The 26353-nt window shown below is 37.7% G+C and overlaps 1 protein-coding gene across 1 annotated transcript; it reads right to left on the reverse strand.

The window, feature by feature from the left end:
- Positions 1 to 2829: 2829 nt before the first annotated feature.
- On the reverse strand, positions 2830 to 26353 carry LOC109487830 (probable tRNA methyltransferase 9-like protein). Its single transcript, XM_019791919.1, is given in 6 exon segments — positions 2830 to 4566; positions 4845 to 4905; positions 5840 to 6135; positions 13686 to 13788; positions 13790 to 13899; positions 26251 to 26353. Coding segments are annotated over 5 exon segments (1365 nt in total). The 5' UTR covers positions 13847 to 13899; positions 26251 to 26353; the 3' UTR covers positions 2830 to 3718.

Below are 26353 nucleotides of genomic sequence, written 5' to 3' on the forward strand. Positions count from 1 at the left end.
AGAGGAGAATCACAGGCGTTGTGTCAAATGGACGCACGATCCCAGTGCTAATGAACAATTTTAAAAGACAAAAGAGAATAAGACAAAGGAGAAGAGCAGATGCGTACGGTTTCTATTTCAAGAGGCCAAAGAAAAGGATAGTCAGTTCGGTCGCGGCCTTCTAGAATTCGGACTGCCAACCCTAAAGAGATCTACGGAAATCTACACCCTTTGAAGGTAAATGGACCCCTTGTGTTACATAATCCGCTATTATGTATAACTTGAATAAATACGCATCTTATTATTCCCTCTATTCCTCAATTTTGAGCAACATAGCACTACGTACAGTGGTAGATTAGACTATTCTTTACCTATTTGCAATCTCGTCTCGTTTTAAACAGTTTATATTCACTCATTCCTCCAGTAGGTACTGTGGACAGTGGTGGATTTATCTGAAGAATGGCCCGAAGTGAAGACCTACCGTTAACGTTAGGCCTTGCCCTATGGCCTGGATCCAAAGACTGGACATGCCAGTGAGATGCCTGTGGCCTGAGACGTGCGTGTTGTTACAAGTATGTGGACAGCATTTTACTATGTAGTTCGTTGAGCGACTTTAGGTACCTAAGGATTGAAGGCTACATGGATTTTGCGATCTGCGTCTTGCCTACCGACAACGCCCCCTACCAAATTACACACACAATGCAGGCGGCTTGAACGGCATCCAGCAATTCAATTTTCTTCCAGATGCGTGATTAAAGGTTGTTGCCATGTAATCACTCTTCATTTGACATTTTACACTCATCTTTCCCTAAACGTATAGCATTACTATTTTCACATAAAAGTTCCTGCCAGGTACACACGTAACAAGAGTAACAGACTTTATTCAACTTCATACAAAATTATACATTCTCTAAATTGGCTACAAAACTACACACTCAGACTAACTACAAAAGTACAATACGTTGAGAAACCTTTCATATACAGGTAGGATATGTCTACAATTAACATGTGTGTGTACAGATGTATAATGTATAGACTGGACAATCTATTTGCTGTGACAAGAGAAATTTCAACTTTTATAGCAGCTAGTATATATAGAACAGCCTCCAGTTTAATTCCGGACTTCCAGTTTAATTCCGGACAACCTCCCATATCTCAGCAACCTTAAACCCAGATGGGCTAATATCGCAAACCATAGGTAAAAATGATGTAAGAAATATGTAGCAGCTATTCGCTGACCCCTGGGGGTTCGTCCAATTATTTTATGTATTATAACCCTTGAACATTATGCATAATTATGCATAACCCCTCAAAGCATTATGCATAATTATGCATAATTGGACAAACCCCCAGGGGGTCGCAAATAGCTGCTACATATTTCTTACATCATTTTTACCTATGATTTGCGATATTAGCCCATCTGGGTTTAAGGTTGCTGAGATATGGGAGGTTGTCCGGAATTAAACTGGAAGTCCGGAATTAAACTGGAGGCTGTTATAGTATATATGGACCAGTTTTGACATGGTATAGAGTGCAGAGTTTTATGAATCTTCATATCATTACTCATGACAAAGCAACACAATTTTCCATGCATCAGAATATTGCTTTTACATTTGTAAGAGTTCTTCAAATCACTGCTAACACCATTTTTCGACTTAGTTTTACTTTTCTTCCCTAAAATGGAATGAGACTTTAAATGACAACTATTTGAATTGTGGGTTACAGAATACTTTGGCCATGCACCAGAACATTTTCCATCATTGTCACAAGAGCAGTTGGAACTAGGTGTTAACAAAAAAACTGAATAAAAATCAAACATAAAGTTTTCCCGTCCATACGGTTAAATCACACTAGCTCAATTGTACAATTCTACAACTTTGTCTATTTGTATTTCTACCAAGATTGTTTCAACATTACATTTCACATCTACATCACCTACCATGCAGAATTCTTTCACAAATCTATCACATTTAAGATAGCTCTTCTCCTGAGGCATTGCCAAAAACACTCAAACTACAATGACTTTGTGCCTATTAACTTGAGAACTAAAACTACATTCTTGTCTCTGGAATTCAACACACTCTTAGATTAAATTCTGCAACTTTGCAACTTCTTAAAACAGATAATGGAAACAAACTTGTTAAAAAGTACTGTCCGAATACTTTCTAAAATTATGATTAGTTTGATACAATCTGAATATGATGCAACAATAAGAACAATTAGACAACAAACATTGTTGAAAATGGGATGGAACCTACATGGCAAACCACTGTCAACATTAGTTTTACAACTCTATTATATCATTTCAATTTTTGTTCACTTTTTAACATGAAGAATTTGATATATTTTGCTGATCTGTTAATTGTCAGCAGCTAGGGCTATTTTCACACCAACATTGACTACCTTCATATACACAGATTTTACCTCCATGAAAAATGGAGGTATTGTTTCTGGCGCGTCTGTGTGTGTGTGTGTGTGTGTGTATGTGTGTGTGTGTTTCCGCACATTTGTAGTCAGCATAACTTCAGAACACCTTTATAGATTGTGATGATATTTGGTATGCTGGTAGGTCTTAGGAAGGTCAAGGTCAAATATGGGCCTCCTGGTGGCTGACCTTGGTACTGCAGCAGAACTTCCGGGAAAACAGATGTGCGGGGTGGAGGCAGCGCCTGCCCGGGTTGATTAATGAGTTTCTCCCTTGGGAAAAGCCTACCTGACCATATCCAGGCCAAAGGTGCTACTGTGTGTTTTAAGCTGGTGTGTTACGCCGAAGGGCAGTTATACTGGCTATACCGATACAGATACCAAAAACCTGTGTTATTTTGTTTTGTACTGTAGTATAGTGTACTGTGTAAAAACATTTAGAAAAACTCATATATTTCATGGAGGTATATGAGATCTCCGAATTCTTGTTATGGCTATTTTTACACAATTTTCTCCTAAATATTTTTCTAATCGGATCACAGTAGACAAGTTTCAATCCATTTTAGGTTTACTGTGTTTTATAAAGCTACCTAGATACTCAGATGTAATTTCACAGGTGACACATTACTACCAGAATTCCATTTGATACCAATTTCTAATATCCACAATGTGATACTAGTACATTTTTGTAAGTAATGTTACCAAAACTATGTACTTGCTGAGCGTACAGAAAACAAAAAAAATTCTAAAATAGTTTTCCAAATGTTGCAAGTACATTTTGTATGAATATTTATTCTATCCACATACATATGGCTCAAGAATCCATGTAGAAGTTAAAAACAATTGTTACATTGTAAGGATATAACCATCTTAACATATTAGTAAAACATTTGGCCATTAAAACTTGACAACTTTTTAAACAGATATTAGACTAGTAAGTCTAAGATCAAATTGAGTAGACTGCGACAACATTTCTTAATCACTGTCACTGATCAACAGTATAAATTCACAAATCACTCAGAATCTTCCATACACACAAGACACAGCCAATTCTTGCAACATATCTTCAATATACTTTAAAATACTTTGTTTTGTAAAACAACAGGAAAGTGTACTAGTCTAGGCTTCTTAACAAATTTCAACATCAGTAAATAAAATTTGACAAATCATAATTAAGATTTGAGGGAAGAACAGAGAAGTATTAGAAGTAATATTCTAGTAAGTAGATCTTATGATTCATTCAGCAGCATTGCACAAGTGTTAAAGTACTATAATTATACAATTCTTTCATATGACCTTGACTACCATTTTTATATCAGATCGTCCAAACCTGGACCTTTTCTGCAATGACACACCAGTTAGCATGATCGTAGAAGTCCTGCAGAATATGTAGATTTTCCACATGTTCCTCTATCAGCCCTGCCAGTTCGCCCTCCCTGAACACGTGATAGTACCTGTGGTACTGCGATAGATCCTCTGGTTCCGCGGGCGCTGCCTCGGGCTTGTGGTGATTACGGTAGTACTTTTCGCTGATGTCTTCCCCGCCAAGCGAGTGGGATCGCCCGCGGACATGCTCTTGTTCCTGTCGGATCTGTTCTAACGGTTTCCTCGCTCGGTCTGCGGAGCCGTATTTGTTTTGTAGCTCTCTCGTTTCGCCGTTAGGTATGGAGACTTCTACGCCGTCGCTGTCCTCTGTGTTCTCGATGTCCAACGATCGAGTTCGCCGGTCCGCTTTGAGATACGCTTCTGTGATCCCGTTCGTTTTGTTGTTTGTTACATTCTGGTGGTCAAAGCCTTCCACCGAAGTGGCTGTTCTCTTTTCGTAGCTATCCTCCCCCTGGGAGAGCTGTTCCATGCTGTTGTTCCACAGGCTACGGAACAAACTGGTCTCGGAATTCCAGTGATACCCATTCCGCTCGGCAAAGGGAAGGTTCAGACCTAAGATAGAGAAGCTCCCCCTTCTTTTGGACGGCTCTTGGCACTTGGAACTTTGCTGTAATGCACTTTGTGAGTGATTCTTGTGGACGGAGTGACTGTGTTGATTGCTGCTTGGTCTTTGGCTCAAGATGGACATTCTTGAGGAGTCTTGATGGTCTTGAACGTGGTGATTGTTTCTCTTGGACTTGTCTTTGACCTTCTTCTGCTTCTTAGGGGTATTGTGTGCTGAAAATAAGAAGTGGCCACATTTAATTTCCTACTAAGGTTTCGCATAAAAATCTCAGGAAAATTTAATATGGTCAAAAATCAAAATCCCTATCTGAAACAGAAATGCATGGCTCCTTAAATATAAATTACTCAGGGTTAAAATGGATGCTCTTACACAAGTTGAGAATGCTCAGGCATGAAAGATGTTGCAATTTATTTGCTTGAGGAATGAATCTGCTCTACCTTATATGTACTACACAAAGCTCTTTCATGTAAAGTTTGAAATTCTATCCTACCTGTGCTTTGGAGGTAGTGTGCCTGCATGTGCCAGGGGACCAGGACATCTTGAGCTTCAAACTGTACAAAACAACATTTAGCTATCATAAGTAATATGAAACAACAGTCCAACTTTTACAAGTAGATGACTTGGTCCACCATTATGGTTTCAAAAGTGGCAAAACAACAAACTTTAATATCAATTATCAGGTAAATTGTAAGACATCGGAGAATGGAAATGTTTTGTAAAGCAAAACAAAAACTTTTTTGTGACCATTGTTACATTTCTGAGATGTTAAAGATTGTGCCATCATTCAAGTTTGCAGCAAACATAAAAAGTGGCATTCAAGTAGGGTGAGTAGGGTGGAGACGGTCCAGCGTAGAGCTGCCCGTTTTGTCTGCAGTGACTACAGACGTACAAGTTCTGTCACATCTATGTTGCAAAACCTGGGCTGGCAGTCTCTGGAAGTACATGTACGTCGGAAGATCGCCCGCCAGGTCATGTTTTATAAGATAATACATAATGCTGTCTCCGTCCCACACTCAACCAGGATTGTCCCGGTGGCTCGATGCTCCCGCCGCATCAATCACACTCAAACATTGCAGGCCATCGCGAGCAGAAACAACTTCTACAGGCTCTCGTTCTTCCCCCGCACCATCAGGGAATGGAACGAATTGAACTTGAGCCTGGTGCGGCGGAGGTGGGGTCTCTTGCCCAGTTCAAATCTGAACTGGCGAGGACCCTGCTGCATATTGAGCCACCCCATCATGTCTTGTATATGTGTAACGCACTAATGCACTTATCCCGTCTTTAGCAGTCACACAAAATCAGTTGCTTTATGTTCCCTTCTCAGTTATTGTTTTCCCTTTGTTTTTTATGTACCGGGTCACAATTGTTATTAACAATGCGTAACGGCTGCCAATAATCCTACACTGTAGGGCTGGGCAGTAACGAAGAAGAAGAAGAAGTAGATATAGAAATAAGGGAGACAAAACACTCAGTCCTTGAGTGTACCTTTCTGTGGGTTTGCTCCAGCGCCCACACGTAGATCATAACCTGTCCCCCAGGCCGCACCACTCGCGCCAACTCCCGTATCGCGGCGACCCTCCTCTCCACCGTGGCGAAATGGTGGACCACGGCGATGGAGATCGCGGCGTCGAAACAGTTGTCACGATAGGGGAGCCGCAGGTTGTCGCAGACCATGACCTCGTGACCCCTACTGCCTGCGATGCTGGCCAGACTGTTGCAGTGGTCAGAGCCCAGTTTCCATGTGAAGGGGTTGATGTCCAGATACTTCCCGTTTCCACAGCCTACAGATCAGAAAAATGGGGGGAAAAACAGTCAATAAAACAGTCTGTACCATGCTTCTGGACCAAGAGGTTGGGAGTTCAAATCCCACTGTTGCTCATGTCACAGTCCCTAGGATGGGACATTAAGCTGCAGTATTGCAACTTCATTGTGCTAGTCAAAAAATTGAAAAAGAGTAGGAAAACTTCCCTATGAACCAGTAAATACTGAATATAGTATCTGATCATTTCCATAATTAGTGGGGGTTTAGCTCTTTAGTGAGCTAAAAATCTTGATGATCACTTTCCTTTCTTTTCTTTTCCTTTCCTATTCTATCTTTTCCTTCCTTTCTCTGTATCAGTAAAATCACTGGGGAAGATATCACAATTGACAGTCGATTATGACTGTAATAGCTTACAAACAGTCTTACTACACCACAGAGGACAATGTTATTATGCTTGGCTGGCCAATAGTACTTTATCAATAAAGATTGTTCAGATATTATTGCTCAATCATTTATCCATCACAGTCCATATAGCCCTTCCATTATACCCAATATACAGTAATACTAAAATCAATGCATAATTCAAACTTCTATATTTTATTGTATTGAAACAAAAAAACTGAAAAAAATACTGTATTGAAAAAAGTAACATGTGTCCATAATATCACCAGGGTCCATAATAATATATTAATATCGCCACCTTGAGAAATAGTGTGCTTAAAGATATTTTTACTGCAACATTCCCTAGGTATGTACATTTGATGTGTGAAGGAGTGCATACAAAGAGTATGTTGCTGTAAAAATATCTTTAAGCACACTGTTTCTCAAGGTGGCGATATTATGTACATGATAATCTTATATGTAGTTTGGAAATTATCCTACCCATGCACATGCCATATACAATGTATCTCATATGAATTCAACAGAAACATTAATAATGTTCTAATGCAAAATTGTTCAGAACATAAATGTGACCAAAAATAGCTTTGTTTTTGTCATTTCTATCCCCCCCCCCACTAAATGGAAATACACTGAGACTTTGAAGCATTTGTGGTTCACCATGAAATAGAATATAAAGCCAGCAGGATTTATGATGTGTTCAGGAGGGTTATTGCCACTTAACCTGATATAGTAGACCTCCATCCATGATATTACTTCGAAAGGTCGTAAGGATTACTGGCAAGCTGGGAGTGTTCTGAAATTGAAGGGGCCTCGAGTGTTGCCATATCATTAACCTTACAAACGTGACTGGAAGGACGGCTGATATTTACACATCTCCACAGGCTGAAATGCTCTTGATTTTATATAAGCAGGGCTCGAAATAGTGCAGGTAAAATTGAAGCTGCTGTGTAGGTATTTCTGATGCCTACCTGTATCTAACCTGCACTGGTCCATGTACTGGGTATATACAGGTTAGTGCAGGTAAAATTGGAGCTGTGTAGGTATTTCTGATGCCTACCTGTACCTAACCTGCACTGGTCCATGTACTGGGTATATGCAGGTTAGTGCAGGTAAAATTGAAGCTGTGCAGGTATTTCTGATGTCTACCTGCACTGGTCCATGTACTGGGGGTATATACAGGTTAGTGCAGGTAAAATTGAAGCTGTGCAGGTATTTCTGATGTCTACCTGCACTGGTCCATGTACTGGGTAGATGCAGGTTAGTGCAGGTAAAATTGGAGCTGTGCAGGTATTTCTGATGTCTACCTGTACCTAACCTGCACTGGTCCATGTACTGGGTTCAAAAGATGACACAACAAAAAGTACAGGGACGTTTTTAGGTCTTCTACAACTAAAGGTCTATATATATAATGCAGATGTACAGTCATGTACATTGTACAGGTCTGTATTTGGATTTTTATTTGTTGCTATCACTGTTTCTGCCTAATGAATTATACAAAAAATAATCATGGCAATGGTTTCTGAACAGTTTTTAGTGTGACTAATACTCCTTAATTTCTGAGTAGTGTAGGTAATACTTGTCTGGTGAAGGTTATTTTCAATGTTACCTGCACCAGTGCAGGTATGCAGAAAAATGTTATTTCAAGCCCTGTATCTTATGTAACAGTAATGTAGTCACGTTGGAAGGCTATGGTAACACATATACATATAAATCAGTGTGAAACTGGATTACATTAGATTCCAATCCCTGTAACATTGATCCTGTTTTGCGTACATGTAGACTAAATTCCCCTGTATCGGAATAGCAGTAAGTCAATGTAGCACTAACACACATCTTGCATTCGAGATGACATTGTATGGAAATATACATCATGTATATCTCAATCTCTTCAAACATTTCCAAACATACTATTAAAGCTTCCAAATAATCTCTCCTCATTTCTGTACAACAGATTTTGCCAAACCTACAGTTTAGAGCAACCCTGTACGTGCCAGTTATCTTGTGGTTGCGCTACTTGTCTGGCCACAAGACCGCGCTAACTGTGATATCACTGCTGGCTATATAACTGTCGTTATTTGTTGTCTCGAATCAATAACTCTCACAATGTTAATAAGTTGACTTGCCTTGTAGTTCTAAGTTTATTAATTTGTTTCTCAAATTGTATTATGTGATTTGATTACTTTTTGTATTGTTTTGTCATTTTATTGGTATGGTGGCTTTGAAAAGGTGTTCCATGTCAGAAACACCTGTTTCGCCATGCCATCCACAGTGCATATTGTACGTGGTAAAACTTAATAAATAAATAAATAAATAAATAATTTAGCTTGTTCTGATTAAAACTGCTGTATTGTACAACAGAAGTCTAAACAATCTCAGATTAGTAAATATCTGACAAAATTGTCTTCTTCCACTATAAAGTTCTTTGGCACAATACAGTTATTAATACTCTTATTACACCAGCTACAGAGCTATAACAAAAGATGTCACCCAATGATGAGATCTGCTAGCCTGGGTACCATCCGAATTCTCGCTATGCAACGCTCGAAAAAATCAAATAATCCGGATGGTACCCAGGCTAGAGACCTGCACGTTTTGTCATTATTTCATTTCATTTAATATTAGTACTTCATTATAACTTCACTAGTAGGAGAAACATCTCTAAACTTTCATCATTTATGCTGAGACATTCTTAACACAACAGTATATAGCTCAGTTATAGTATTGGGACTATGCAGAGACCAATATATCTGTTACAGTAAATAATTTCATCAGGTTGGTAAACAACTGAATAGCAAAGTTCTTTTTATCACAACCATTTATTTTTCACTAGCCGGCGTTTTGATGACCGTCTGTCATCTTCATCAGGGCAATTCTGACTGGTTTACTGTGCACTGACACTAGATGTTACAGAAACAGAAAAAACTAGCTGAAGTGCACTATGAACTATGTAACACCTTTAGTGCACTATGCACCAAGTAACATCTAGTGTCAGTGCACAGTAAACCAGTCAGAATTGCCCTGATGAAGATGACAGAAGGTCATCGAAACATCGGCTAGTGAAAAATAGATTATTATGGTTGTGATAAAAAGAACTTTGCTATTCAGAGACCAATATAGTATCCCTGACAACATGGACACAGTGAAGTACACAAGATCACAGAAAAGACATGCACAAAAAGAAGAAAAGAAATCAGCAGTGACAGATCACATTGCTAGAAACAACTGCGTAATTGACTGGGAGGGGGCGAAAGTTATAGACAGAGAAGACAATAGAAGAACCCGCTGGATCAAGGAGGCAATTTGGATCAGAAAGTCAGCCCCTGTAATGAACCGGGACGAGGGGGGGTACAAACTAAGCCACGTTTGGGATAGTGTTCTCGCCGCAAAAGCGCCACCTACATCGGCTACATATAGCGGCGAGATGCAGTACTCCAGTCAGAAGCTCTGAAGAAGGTGTCTGACAGACACCGAAACGTCAGCGAGGTGAGACTCTTTGGTTGTGTAAAAAGAATTCCCCCATCTACCAATATAGTATGTATGTGACATTCAGATCAGTGTGTCTTCCTTCACAAAGGGAAAAATCTCCCCCGGGATAGAACTGAAGCAATCAGCATGCATACTTGTACATATCTGGTGGCTCCAGAATGTCTACCTCTGGCTTAGAGCTAATCACCTAGGGAGCCGCCACTTCATATCTTATAAAAGACACCATCACTATTACATTGCTGTAGAGACAGAGACAAGTAAAACCCCCACTCCCTTTGGAATGCAAATGAAGGTTATGACAGACTGAATGTCATTGAGCTCTTTGAAAGTTCTATAAATAAAGAAGCACTATTCATTGGTTGTACACAAAGCTCTTTTAGGCCACACCAATTTAATTTCTTGGTTAACGGATTCGCCTCTTCATTTTTTTCTGATTTGCAAGTAAAAATAAACATTCAGAATCAACTGCAAAATGCTCATATTTTGCCCTGAACAGTTGAAAACAGTCCTTTTCTTACTACTTGTTACAGTCATTCCATCTTTCAATGCAGTGCTACCATTAAAAGTTCAAAATTCATTGTTTAAATTTTTAACCAGCCTGGTGTTTTGGGCCATAATAGGATGCCTAGGCCTGTTTTTATTTTCATTTTTTTTCGCCTGCCCGCTCCATTATTTTTCTAGAAAAATCCGTTAACCAAGAAATTAAATTGGTGTGGCCTTATAGGGGATTTCAAGCATGTAACGTTATGGTTGAAAATTATATAATTTGCTTGATGCATAGCACGTTTTTTTTCCATTTTTTCCAGACATATCATTCTACATCACTAACATAAGTATAATGATAGTAAAATCAACTAGAATTTTAGAGAAAAACACAGCATTTAGTGACATACATTGTACATTGCACAACTGTGATAGCTCAACAATTTTTTACTTGAATCATAATTGATAAAATTGGGCGGAAAGAAAAAAATTGTGTATCATCAGGAATGAAATTCAGCACCAAGGACAGTTCAACATTTTTTTTCGTCTGTTCATAGCTTTTTAAAACTTGATTCTGAATTGATAGAATGGGGAGCAAAGAAAAGAATTGTATATGAATGAACAATATATTTAGCACCGAGAACAGTTCAACATTTTTTGTATTCTGGGCATAGCTTTTTTTTTTAAATTTGAATCCTAATTGGTAAAATGGGGAGCAAAGAAAAAAATTGTGTATAACATACACAACATTCAGCACCAAGGACAGTTCAGCATTTTAGTAGTCTGTGCATAGCTTTTTTTAAAAATGTGAATCCCAATTGATAAAATGGGCAGCAAAGAAAAGAATTGTGTATAAAATGAACAACATTCAGCACCAAGGACAGTTCAGCATTTTGGTAGTCTGTGCATAGCTTTTTTAATTTGAATCTTAATTTATAGAATGGGGAGCAAAGAAAAGAATTGTATATGAATGAAAAACATATTCATCACCAAGGACAGCATCATTTTTATAGTCTGTGCATAGTTCCAATTTTAAGTGCACCGTACTGCAGATACACCCAGTATATCCAGCCATGTGCAACCTTGTGCACTTGGAGGGAATGCTTAACAATGACCATTATCATACAATCATTTATATCATACCCGGGCCGCGATAACGTTCGATAATGGGTTCCGGACCGGGCCATACTTTACAGTACGGCCCGGGCTCCATGGCTTCCATAGAACAATTCGAACGCGTTTCGCACTAACTGTGTGCGCCACTTTCGAAAATTCGAATACAGAATCCGAACATTGGAACTGATGTTGTTGCATTTTAGGGTTCAGGGGCACCAACTTTTGGCTCATCTTGCATTGAAAGGCGCGTTTTCTTGGGTGGGTATGACATAAATAAAATACAATACGTTGTATTCCGCATCGCCCTCGGTCCCCATACAGAATACCCCATGTTGTATAATTCTATATGTACAAGTACTAGTACATTTACATCTATATTTGTCTGATGAAGAATGAACTAAGAGAAAATGGAACAATGTTAATTTTTTTCCCCCAAGGGGTACCCGGGGTTGTAGTACAATTATATATAGCTAAATTGTAATGACCTACAAATTCATCCTTGACTACTGAACCACGATATTAACCCTGGCATCAAGTATCAAACATCAATGTTCTGACATTCAGTTCTGGCCAGCTGCCATACACTTTACTCCAATGACATTTCTGACTTGGTAGCCCGCTTTCTTTCTGATGCTTTGCGTTAAAATGAAAGGAGGGAGACCTTTTGCATACTGATTTAGTTGTGAGTAGTGGTGCATACCGGTTCACTGGACTTGGATCTGGACTTGTAAGAATGTTTAGGTTCAAGTAAAAAAAAACCTAAAAGTCAAGAACCGAGTCCGGACTTATTACCATAAAAGACCATTTCACATACCCCTTTTCTTTCCAAACCACCTAAAACCTTCCGTAGATTGCAAAATCTTTGCTGCAAAATGAAGGAAACATTGCCATCAGGCATCGTCAAGTACCGGCCTCCATGTTATGTGGCCAAAGTTCCACCCAGACAACATTGCAAAGTTGCCAACATGCAATTTTGTATATGCCATGGGTTTAGGTCCGGACTTACTGAACCTAAACCTCTGGACTTGAATCCGGACCTGAACATAAAATTGGGTTTAGGTATGCAGCACTTATATTAGTTGTGAGCATGTGAAAGGGTACATAAAACATGCATGAAGATAGGAAACAGATTCACATTTCTTCAAGCTCCTCAGAGACAAGCAATAAAAAAAAATAGCAGTTGTGGATGCACTTTCTCACTAATAATCAATTCACTAGTTCATACCTTTTCTGTTACTTTTTTTTTACTCACATGGATTTTTGAGCATTAGATAGGAAGCACTTGTTGTGCTGATGTGAATCTGCTGCTCATAAAACATAATACAAATGTAAACATAAAGATGACATAAAATATAACATAAACATAAAATGAAAGTTGCTGGCGCACCAATACCTATAGCATAGCATTAATGCGATTGGTCAAATCTTCCAGAGTGGTGAATATAGCTGAACACAATATCAAAGATACGGCAGTTAGTAGGGTATTGGAGAGAGGGGCTACCTGTACTTTCTGTTACTTGCATGACCAGTGTATCTGCTTATGCCAGCAGTAAGAAGTACTATACATGTATGAGTAGATTCAACAGAAAATACATCCAATTTTTTCAGACAAGCTAAACTCTTGATGGTAATGAGTGTATTTAGGATGTTAACTCTTTCCCTGTATACTCTTACCCCTTGAAAACAAAAACGTTTGAAAACCTGTACCCTGACTTTAAACCAAGATCTACAGAACAAATCGTAAACAAAACCCATACCACTTATTCTTGACAGGAAAAGCTGTCTGTCACCAAGAATTCATGTTCAGAACAAAAGATACAAAAACCAGAAGTTCTGCTGCAGTACCTAGGTCAGCAACCAGGAGGTCCATATTTGACCTTGACCTTGGCCTTTCTAAGACCAACCAATGTACCAAATATCATCGCAATACATAAAAGCGTTCTGAAGTTATGCTTGACTACAAATGTGCGGAAACACAGACACACACACATTACACACGCACACACACACACACATGCAGACACTGACAGACAGACACATACACAGACACACCAAAAACAATACTGAAGTAAAAAAACCCACCGACATCTGCGATGAGGCTCCCTGGCTCCTGCTTCATGAGGAACTGTTTGACCTGTGGCCAGGCCTTGTAGCGCGTGTCGCTGAAGTGCGGTGCGATCCGATCCGTAAACGTCGTGGACATGCTGCTTTTCTAGCTGGATGGAGTGCTGCTCGCGGTCCATCTAGAAACAAGATGCCCCTCTCTCTGCACTGTACCAAGACCTCTTCTCTGCAGCTAAATCCGGGAGAAATATTCTGTCAGAAATACAGCTTACAGTGTCAAGATTCGTATCTCGTATTCATGACCATGACAGTGCCTGTACATCTCAAGTCAAGATGCAATCAGAAAATGGCCCTTCTGATCTTACAACAAGCAAACATGTACATCAAATACTTATACACTGTTTCAAGACCTCTTCTCTGCAGATAAATTCGGGAGAAACATTCTGTCAGAAATACAGCTTACAGTGTCAAGATTCGTATCTCGTATTCACGACCATGACAGTGCCTGTACATCTCAAGTCAAGATGCAATCAGAAAATGGCCCTTCTGATCTTACAACAATACATCAACAATACAAACCTATACATCAAATACTTATACACTGTTTCAAGACCTTTTATCTGCAGATAAATTCGGGAGAGATATTCTGTCAGAAATACCGCTTTGACTCCTACACTGTCAAGATTCTTATCTCGTATTCATGGCCACGAAAGTGCCTGTAAAAGTCAAGATGATGCAATCAGAAAATGGCCCTCCTGATCATACAACAAGCAAACGTACTAGCTAGTATCAAATACTGTGTACAATATGTGCTGGAAATTTTGTGCCTCAAGAGCATTGGAAGGAAGTACACTGCCCTAGACTCTGCCTAACGTTCTACAACGCCATTTGTGCATGCATTAATATCTAATAATAGAAACTCAACAGGAAGAGAAACATCTTTTCCAAGAATTAGCTGATACTTTTGTGAAGTCGGAGATCTAAATCACTTCTTCTCTCCACATGTACCATGAAATACGGTTTGAGACCTATCTCTGCTAGACAGTCCTTATCCTGTGGACCATCTGCCAGACTGAGTGAGGAAGATTCACACCCAGTGGACTTGCTCTATCACGTTGCATCTCTTCCTGTTACATACTTATTGTGCATTTGTTCACACTGTTCGTGACGCCACTGGCCTAGAGAAATCATTTCCCGTTTGCGTCCATATCACTTGCCATCATTGTACTATGGCCACACCAATTTAATTTCTTGGTTAACGGATTTTTCTAGAAAATAATGGAGCGGGTGGGCGAAAAAATAAAATAAAACAGGCCTAGGCATCCTGTTATGGCCCAAATTGGTACGATAGGAGCCATGAACTGAAGTCAACACACCAGACTGGTTCAAAATTTAAACAATGAATTTTGAACTTTTAATGATACCATTGCATTGAAAGATGGAATAACTGTAACAACTAGGAAGAAAAGGACTGTTTTGAACTGTTCAGGGCAAAAAAAGGCATTTTGCAGTTGGTTCCGAATTTTTATTTTTGTTTGCAAATCAGAAAAAACTGAAGCGGGCGAATCCGTTAACCAAGAAATTAAATTGGTGTGGCCTAAGTCCTTTGTTGCAACTTTATCATAAAATATGCCTGAATCTATTGAGATATTGGCAAAAGTGAGGGTAAAAATGCAAATTCTACAATATAAATATATTACTCAATATATGGGCAAAGATCCTGGAAGGCCAGCTGTTGTGATATGTTATGGATATTTCATCATCAGCACAATTTGTGTTGACAGGAAATCAATGGAAAGAGGTTCAGAAATGTTGCAGGCCTGAGTAGCGTATCAAAACTATCCAGGTTCCTACATCAAATTACCATTAGGCCACACCAATTTAATTTGTTTGTTCTCGGATTCGCCTCTTCATTTTTTTTCTGATTAAAAAAAAAGATTCTGGTTCTGAATCAACTCAAAAATGCTCATATTTTGCCCCCAACAGTTGAGGAAAGTCCTTTTCTCCCTAGTTGTTACAGTAGTTTTTTTATATCTATCAATGCAGTGGTTTGATTAAAAGTTCAAAATTCAATATTAACCCAGCCTTCTGTGTTGACTTCATGCCTATCATAGCATTTGGGGCTATAATAAAATGCGAAGACCTGATTTTTTGGGCCCTGTTGCTTCACATTTTTTTCTGAAAAAAATCTGAGAACCAACAAATTAAATTGGCGTGGCCTTATCTAGACGTGTCAGGAATAACACTGGAAAATAATACTGGAAAAGACAAACACGGGCAAATCTGTGAACCGACAAATTAAATTGGTCTGGCCTGAGCCTTGAATTAAGCTTGTGGTAGATGGACATATGATGCCATATAAAATATTCATATTGCACTCATTATTGCCAATTCAGTTGTCCCTTAATGACACCAGTTATGATACAGACTAATTATCAGTAGTCTATATAAAGCTATCAAGTACTGTGCTATAAAGGGTTCAAAACAGGAAGCATATCAGTTCTTTTTCCTGCACAATTTGATGCCACATGTACTTGAATGGTATAACGAACCATTATGTAGAAATAATGAACATACCGAAAATAGACAGAGAGATGCTCTCATATCCTTTGCTGTTGACTATATATAAGGTTTTGTCCTCCCTGTGAAAGAAGAAGAAAATGCCATCATTAGTACTGGCAATGCATAGAGCATTTTGAATTCACATATGGTAACATTCGAATGCTTTGAATGGCACCTTATATATTTGAGGCAAAGTCACCTTGTAAATTGTATGCATGCACACCTGACATGTACATTCTGTCGACGTTTGTACATTAGGCCACACCAATTTAATTTGTTGGTTCTCGGATTCGCCTCTTCGTTTTTTTCTGATTTGCAAAAAAAAAAAAAAAATTTGATTCTGGTCCTGAATCAACTGAAAAATGCTCATGTTTTGCCCCCCAACAGTTGAGGAAAGTCCTTTTCTTCCTAGTTGTTACAGTTTTCCCATCTATCATTGCAGTGGTTTGATTAAAAGTTAAAAATTCAATGTTTAAATTTTAACCCAGCCTTTTGTGTTGACTTCATGGCTCATTTTGTAGCATTTAAGCCTATAATAGGATGCCTAGACCTGTTTTTATTTTTATTTTTTTTTCGCCCTGTCGCTTCATATTTTTTCTGAAAAAATCCGAGAACCAACAAATTAAATTGGTGTGGCCTTACCGCCAACAATATCAAGTTGTGAATAAAAAAATAGGTGTAATGATATAAAATTTTACATGTACATACGACACTTTTGCATCTCATACACATGTATTTATTGCATTATGTATCTCATGCACATACCATTTTCATAGAAAACATCATTTATGGACCTAGATTTAGATTACAATGTGCTACGGTAACCTTTCAACACCTAACAGATACAGCAGCAGCATATATACTGGTATATATACATGTATCTGGTAATATACAACCATACAAATTATCTACAGTGTGTCACTGTATCTCCTCTAAATTATTCCTAATATTAACACAATCAGTCAGAAAAAAAAATCTCCAAACCTCAGACCCCAATATATATTCCATCCAAGTCTTATGTACATGCAACAATTCATAGTCAGTAGAGCTGACCTGTTATCCTACATGATTGTACATTATACCCCCGGGTCAAAATGGACAGATAGATCCATGGAGAAGATTAAATGTCAAGACCTACATTGCTAATATTGAAATAAAAGAGGCCGTGTACAAATAGATCACACTGTACCCTTATAAAAGGCAGCATATTGTATCCAGTGCATTGTATCAAATCTGTGAGACTACAATTTTATCACACATCATATTAGACTGGGACAGGGAATGAAGCTATGGCATACAAGCCATCTAAATCAGGTTGCTTATTTTATACTCTACTCAAATAAAGTAGTGACCACCATCATTCACAACCACAGTCACATACCAGAATCAAGCTAGTATTTTCTCTACATTATACATGGCAGATTGACAATGTCTGCAGGAACCAAAGGACTGATGATTTTTTATTGGGATGCATGTCTTAATAAAAGACAGGCAACATGGCGAGATGTGTATTCATGAGCCCATTTCCTTTCATCACATTTTTATGTACTGTAACAGGGCAGGTGGAGGTTGGATATTGAAGTCTGGATTAAAAGGTTTTTTTATAGGAGTTGGTTTTGGAAATACGGACAACTTGCCTTGAAATACTAAGTAAACATTACCACTGTTTCTTACACTAAGCAAATACGCTTCTGTGACAAGCCATGAACTACATTTAAAACACACAATATAAAATTGGCGAGAGGGCTATGGCATTGCTTATTATAAGTAAACCAAACCTAAAGCCTAAAATCAAATTTAAAAAAATCCTGTATATGCAGATTAAAAATAAGCCAAAATGTAGTACTGTGTGTATTCAATTCAAGCATAACACTGGGGACCTAAATACCATAATATGCAACAGGAAATGTGACTGAAAATAATAAACATGTATGGCAACTATAAACAAACAAACAAATCTGTGTTCTACTTGCTTAAAATTCTTTACCTTTGCTGTACTTGTGCTCCAATAGTACATTAAATTTGTAACTCAAACCTGTGTCTACAAAAGACTGTATGACATGAATAGCAGTTCCATGTACTCCAATCATTTATACACCAAGGGAATAAATGATTCTTCTGTAAAATAGTGTCAACAGGATGTAGCATTGTATGATAACAATAATCCAATGTTTAACAATGAAAAGTTAAACAAATTACAGTACACACACCTCTCTTGTATCCCAAACATGAGTATCGCACAAAGCGATCTGAAAAAGGCTGGTAAACGCTTGCTAAAACAGCACCAGTCGAATCAATTTATCACATCTACCGTTTCAGCACCATGAAAAGCCCCCATGTGAATGTTATGCACACTCAACAGTGTATAAAATTACCTGCCACAACGTTTTTGTAAGATTGGAAGTGCAGTGATGCAGACCTACCGAGTGTTTGCAGAACGTCGCGGGGAAAAATGTCCTCGTGTGCGATGGATCTCCAGAGAAGAGAGTGGCACGCCACCTGGGGCTACATATATAGGGCAGCCCAAGGTGAAATGGATCATTACCGGAAGGCCTCCGGGGACAGAGATGTGAAATAGAACAGGATGTGAATATCAAATTAGCATATTCATGGGTCCCCCTGACAGGAAGATAGTACCCACACTCCTTAGCACTTGTAATCTGAACAGGAAAGACAAGTTCGTGCCAGAAAAAATACTTAGGATTTCATCATTTTGAAATCTGTGAAGGCAGCAGTCTGTTTCGTATATTTCAAGTTGTACCCTGGGTATATTCTAGAGCATACAACAATACCACCTTCTTTTGGGTATTCTGACAATCACCTAGTTCCATAAAAATCTGCTTTACTGTTTCAAAACCATTGAAATTATGTTCATGATATCTCCCAGTATTTTCTATTTTGCCCTTTCTCTGGTGAAATTGCTAGTCCCAAAATGCCTGCACTTCCCAGTGATTTCTATCGGTGCCAAGGGTTATCAATGAATTTAGAGACTCAAATGCTCATGGAACAGAAATCCGAGATTGAAACGACCATGTTGAAAAACTGAATACCGTCCCAATTTTGAACGTCCTTGCTACTGAGTACCCAAGGTCATCCGAAGCCGTCTGGACTACATCCTGTTTACACGATAACCCTAATCTTTTCCGACAAAATGTATTTCCTATTTCTTAGCATGTCAATTACATTGAGCTTAGTTGCAGCAGACTTTCATTGTTTCCGCTTATTCAAAGATACTTGGATGAATGAATGGAAATTCAAAAGTCAATGGCTGTACGCCACTTGAGGAGCACGTAAATCTACTGAAGTAAAGTACAGGCGTGGGTGGAAAGATGAGGGACAGATGATTGGAGTTGTAGTACAGCCAGGATTGCCCTAGAGGTACTGTATATGCCTCTATAAGTGCAGTGGAGCTTAAGGAATATATAGTGAGCCATTCACACTGACTGTAAATGGAAGAGGTGCGTGTACCTAATTTCTAAGGAAACGGGGGCCTTTCTAAAGGTATAAGTTAGCTTTGAACAGTAATCCTGAGAAAAGCATTTTTTAAATCTCAAATTCAGTATGCTATAGAGGAAATACAGTTGGGAGCTGATGAATATCATTTGAAAAATTGTTTATAGAACAATTATGTATTATAAAGATAATGTGTGAGTATATGTAGTAACATTACACTCCATTTTTCTAATGTCTGAATTATTTTCCCTTAGTTATATCTGCCTCTTATTCTAGAACATCAGCTTTATCATTGATGTGGAAAACAAACTGAAAAGTATTTTTTTCTCTATACTAGCAAGGATTTAAATCTAAAATGGACCTTAAGGCCACGCCAATTTAATTTGCTGTTTCTCGGATTTTTTCAGCAAAAAAAGCGTCAGGGCAAAAAAAAAAAAGAACGAAGGCCGGAAATGTTATGATATGAGCCATGAAGTCAACATACCAGCCTGGTTAATACTTAAAACACTAGATTTTGAACTTTAATGAAACGAAGTTGCATTGTTACATTGAAAAACTTTAACAACTAGGAAGAAAAGGACTTTCTTCAACCATTGGGGCCAAAATATGTCTTTCATGTCTTTCAATTTTGCAGTTGCTTCAGAACCTAAAATCGTTTTTTTTTTTGCAAATCAGAAAAAATGGACAGGGCGAATCCGAGAAACAACAAATTAAATTAGTATGGCCTAACAATGGCATACAAATTTTCCTTTTGATTATCCTGCTTCTGTAGCCAGTGGTTACCAGACCTAAGTCTTTATCATCTTTATCAAGACTATTAGAGCTAAAATAGGTTTGGTAACCAGGCTACTTATGCCTCTCAACTTTCCTTTAATTTGAAACATTAAAGACTAGTACTGTGAATACTGTTGAAAGAGAATTACATCTTCTCTTTGAAATTCCATGCATTAGAAATGGCTCCTTTAATGGCATCACGCCATGCAGAAATACGTGGAGCGCGTGCAGTTTAACTACATTACTCAGCGCTGTTCAAAGTACATCTACATCAAGGCGTAGGCGTGTCGGAAACTGCCTACTCAAACCTTTGAAGGAAACAAGACTATGGGCTTTAGAAGTCGATCCAACCAGAAAATACCAGGCATTCAACTTCCTGGATTTTGTGGAATCTCGTGAATCTACATGGCTTTGAAGTAGGAAGTGGGGAAACTAAAAATACACACGTCCGGTCAAGGGGAGTCAAAGTACATGTACAGTAAACTTCTTCTCACAAAAGTTTTAGATTGTCCAAGAAAAAGCATGTCTTCAATTTGTACAGCACATTCAGATAGCTTGGCTGCAAAATGTTTGGCTAAAAATTAATAGCAGAATTATCTCCGATATCAGACAAAAAGAGGACAACAAATTCGAGGTATATTTCACATGATACAAGATGTTAGTAACAAAGCAGAGCTCTTGTTAGCATATACTACGCACCAAAATAAAATGTACTGTTAGGCCACACCAATTTAATTTGTTGTTTCTCGGATTTTTTCAGAAAAAAATATGAAGCGACAGGGCGAAAAAGAAAACAGGCCAAGGCAGTCCCCATGTTAGCCGGAAATGGTACAATATGAGCCATGAAGTGAACAAACCAGGCTGGTTTATGATTAAAACAATAGATTTTGAACTTTTAATGAAACAAAATTGCATTGTTACATTGAAAAGCTTTCAGAACTAGGAAGAAAAGGACTTTCTTCAACCATTGCGGCCAGAATATGTCTTTCATTGAGCATTTTGCAGTTAATTTGGAACAAAAAATTTTTTTTTGCAAATCAGAAAAACATGGACACGGCGATCCGAGAAGCAACAAATTAAATTGGTGTGGCCTTACAACTTATCTGCCTTAATTCCCAGGCATAACAGATCTAATTGTGAAATACAACTACTGCATGGTCTCAACATTGTGGGGACTCTTTGATAGTCAGTCAGTACCATGGACATGTCCAAAAATAATCTTAATCTGATCAATTTATATACAACAAAACCTCATAGTATGACATAGCTAAAACCCTTTACACAGCCCACTTGTGGACAACAATCTCACAATCCCTTTTGTTATATACCAGTGAGTCTTGAAAGTCTGTGTAGCACTGGTGACCTATTTTCCAAGGATTAGGTAAGACTAAGAGTCTATTTGAGCCACTTCTAAGACTGCTAAGGCCAGACCAATTTACATGCCTGGTTCTTAGATTTGTTTTCTTCATCAAAAAATTAATTTGTTTATTATGTATATTTTTTGTGTTGTATGATTTCTTTTTAAATAAAAAAAATTATGTTACCATGTAATGTTACCTGTAATTCATGATCATAATCAGGTTCTGAATCAGTCTCCAAATGCTAATATTTTGGCGACAACTAAAAAGTTATTGTCTTCATAGTAGTTAAAAGTTACAGTTACAGTTTTTCCATTTAACAATGCAGTGATTTGATTTAGAGTTCAAAATTTGTTACTAGAATCATAAACATGCCTGGTATGTTGACTTTGTGGCTCCTATGGTAGCATTTGGGTTTATCATAATAGGATGCCAAGGTCTGTCTTTTTTTTCTTTGCCTGCCCACTTTAAATTCATTGATTCATCCAGCAAAAATCTGAGAACCAACAAATACCAAAGCCAGCTGTTACATACACCACAATGGAGGTACAAAAAAACAAGAATCAACTTCGTAAGCATGCACGGCCCGTAGCCTTTGGGGCGAGACTTGTGCTTTCAATGCTAGATGAAATACTAGTAAGTCCCTCAGATAGTAAGAAGAACCCCCCAAGCAAAATTCTGCAGCTGGCTACAGGCATGATATTAGGAATAATACATGATTCCATAACCTCTTAGTCTTGCTATTGTATTTCAACACAGTGCTGAAAAATAAACGTCATAATATTTACACTTGAAATGTGGAAACCAAAGCTTGGATTGTAAATGGTGCATTCAAGGTCTGCTTACACAAAGACATAATGCCCACGTACGAGCTGTCTTGCTACTTCCCCCTTCAACTGATATGTACACATGATATGTAAGCATGAGTGGCTTCAAACAAAGAACATTGCCTTAAACATACGGTCAACCAATACCATAGGTACAATGTTTACAGTAAATCCATACATATACGGTACATCATGATTTATGTACTCTATTGTAGTGTACAATATTATATTTTTAAGCTATTCTGTTGCGTGGATATTTAGATTTCCAAAAAATGGAATTGCACCTTAGCCAATAGCACATAACTCAAGTCTGCATGTCTACTAGAAATTAGAAATCTGTGCCTTATATAAAACATTATTAGGGCTACAGTTGAATCTTTTACACTAGTTGGAAAAATTCTGAGAAAGAAACAACGTTTTTCAAAACAAAGTTAAAGAAAGAATTCAGCTATTGTTACCTTACCTTAAGCCTGTTTGATAGTCTGGTAACAGCTGACAGCCAACAAAAATACTGCCCTATATATTTCCCCAGTGGACATTCCAGGCAAACAGGATATGCAAATGAGCAAGCTAGCCGCTACAACAGGTGGTCCAATAGCAGATATTTGGTCGGACCAAAACAACGCAAATACTTGTTACTCAGCATTGCAAAAAAAAATGGTTATTTACAAAGTTCTTGTTTATCTGCCTAACTAATGACTTAAAAAATTCTTGTGAAATCACAATTTTCTGTTTCAAGAAATCATAACTTTCTTCAGAAATATACAACTTTTTTTTCAAGAACAGTAATGTTACAGCAGTCACCTTAACTGCAAGGTTGTACTTACAAGTGTACTTAAATATATTCACTTTTGTCTACAAAACAAACATAACGTTACAGGTACAATATATACTAGTATTCTCTTATCCAGAATGTAATAAAAATGTCATAATCTGAAACATTGATAATCTTTAAGTACTGCATATTACGTCTCAATCAAGCAGTCACTATGATTCAGATCTTGTTTGTCCTTGATTTGGTACAACAGAGTTGAATTTATATTGAATGAAATAGTGAGTGAAAAGAAACAACTTCTTGCCGTGATTATGAATGGATATGAAATTGTTATAAACCCAAGATCATCAATTACTACTTGGGTGCCGGCATAAATTCTTTTGAAAAACGACTGTCACTAATTGTCATGCTGAGTCTCTGATGTTTGAATCCTAGCCGATTGACGTCATAACTGTCCTCTTGTTTGGGTCGGGCCAAAACTACTCAATTACTCGTTTCTCAGTCACATACAATAAAATCAATTTTGCTCACTGAGACTAGGCCATTTCTTCAATCTTCTTCTTTTTTTTTAGGAAAGATCAACCGTCTGACGTTTGAATCCTTAAGCTGATTGACGTCATAACTGTCCTCTTGTCTGGGTCGGGCCAAAATTACTGAAATACTCGTTTCTCAGTCACGTACAATAAAATCAATTGCTCAATGGGACTAGCCCATTTCTTCAATCTTCTTTTTTTTTTTTGGAAAAATCAACCCTCTGACGTTTGAATCCTGGCTGGTTGACGTCACAACTGTCCTCTTGTCTGGGTCGGGCCAAAATTACTGAAATACTCGTTTCTCAGTCACGTACAATAAAATCAATTTTGCTCACTTAGTCTAAGACTAGCCCATTTGTTCAATCTTCCTTTTTTTAGGAAAAATTATTCCAGTTTGAGTACAATTTATAAACCTGTTGTTCATCCTTTGTTCTTGACAATGAATAAGACATCACATCAGCTTCTGTCTTCTATTATAAACAGATATAAGTAGATATACCGCCTGCAATGGACCTATACCATTATTATGTCACAGTTTGTTTACCTGTTCTAAAGAACATTCTAGAACGGTCAGTTGCAAAGAATAAAGATCATTTCAAAGTTTTCAAAGTAAGGTATGTCTGATTTTTGCTGCATCTAGTTGTGTTAACATAGCATTACATGCCACATGGGTGATTTAGTTGTGACATTAGATGAAAGTAGTACTGTATTAAAAGCCTTATATTAGGCTAATGCTACACAAACACACACCGCGCTACGCACCCCTGTAAACGTCGATTAACCGGAATTCATTGCGGTAAACAAACTGTGACGTAATAATGGTATAGGTCCATTAAGTCCTAAACCAGGTCATGTAGATTCAGACATCTTTAGCAATTATTGTCTCCCTTCTGCAGACACTAACAAGAGTTCCCCGATCTCATACCTTCGCCAAATGATGTTAATCTTTATGACTAACAAATTATAGATTAGATTATTCCCCCCTGATTTAAGAAATAGGAACCTAATTTCATGAATTATATCATTTTATAATAATCTCAACCAAAAAACAGTCTTATATTAACAAACAATGCATTCTAGCATTTCCTAATAAATTATGCAAATGAGGTCCTGATTTGAATAAATTATGTTTAATGATGTTCACCTCAATTTAACTTTCAAATACCACAAGTATGAAATTCCAGGCAGTTATCATTACATAATTATGAAATTTTCTCATTAATTATGCAAATTAAGTCATTATTAACATAATCAATATCTTCCTGTGTTTCTCTCGTTGTCAATTACCAATGTCACAAGCTTTAATTGTCCTATTATTGAATGCAGCTGATTTATAGAATTTCTCCATAAATTATGCAAATTACATCAATATTTGCATAATTGTCACATAATTATATTAAGCATCACGTAAGCTACCTACATACCAAAAATCACGACGATCCGTCAACCGGTTCTTGAGTTATCCCCTCTTGAATATTTTCAAGAATATATCCCTGCAGTTCCAGAGCAAGCCGCTAGAGGGCCTAAACTCACGTCACTTCTTCCCCAGCACAAGAGCTACCTACCATCTAAATTTCATCACCATAGCATGTCTAGATCATGAGATATCAAAACCGGAAGTTCAACTGCAGTACCATAACAAGCCGCTAGGGGGTCCAAAATCTAATCATTTTGAGGTCTCATCAAGACCTACCCACCTACCAAGTATCAAGACAATCCATCAAGGCCTTCTTAAGTTATCGTGTTGACAGACACACACACACACACACACACACACACATACACGAACGCCCCTGAAAACATAACCTTCTTGGCGAAGGTAATTATTACGTAAGCAATTTAATGACAATGGTAAATTGTACCAAGGATATTTCTACAAGGTTTTTTTCAAGAGGTGTTTTCAACTGTGTATGGCTGAAAACAATAATTATGTGACCAGCAATAAATACGATGAAAAGAAGTGTAAGTGTTCTCATGCAAAAGCTAAAATATGATTGTGACTAATATCCCCATGGTCAAGAAATCTATTATATAAAAGAAGGTTTTAAGTTATACACATAAACTGTTATAAAGGATTCCTTGTAGATTACAAGGTAATAAATATCTGTTATAATTATATATTATAAGTCATAATATTACACAACAGTATACATACCCACATTTCACACCTGCATCTGGCTTCCAGTGACAGTCCTTGGTTTTCTTGGAATTTTTTTTATCTGCCAATCTAGTCAGTCGAATGAGACAGTATTACTAGTATTGTGCTTGAAATCAATGTTATATAATCATCATAATCATTACCTCAAGCTTGCTGGTGATATTTGCACTACAATAATTCATCCTTATAAGGCCACTGATCCTTTTCATCACACCTTTGCTAAAATCACTGTCCGCTCTATTTTGG

The sequence above is a fragment of the Branchiostoma belcheri genome, unplaced genomic scaffold (genome assembly GCF_001625305.1).
Source record: "Branchiostoma belcheri isolate BF01 breed outbred unplaced genomic scaffold, Haploidv18h27 scaffold9, whole genome shotgun sequence".
NCBI classification, from domain to species: domain Eukaryota; kingdom Metazoa; phylum Chordata; class Leptocardii; order Amphioxiformes; family Branchiostomatidae; genus Branchiostoma; species Branchiostoma belcheri.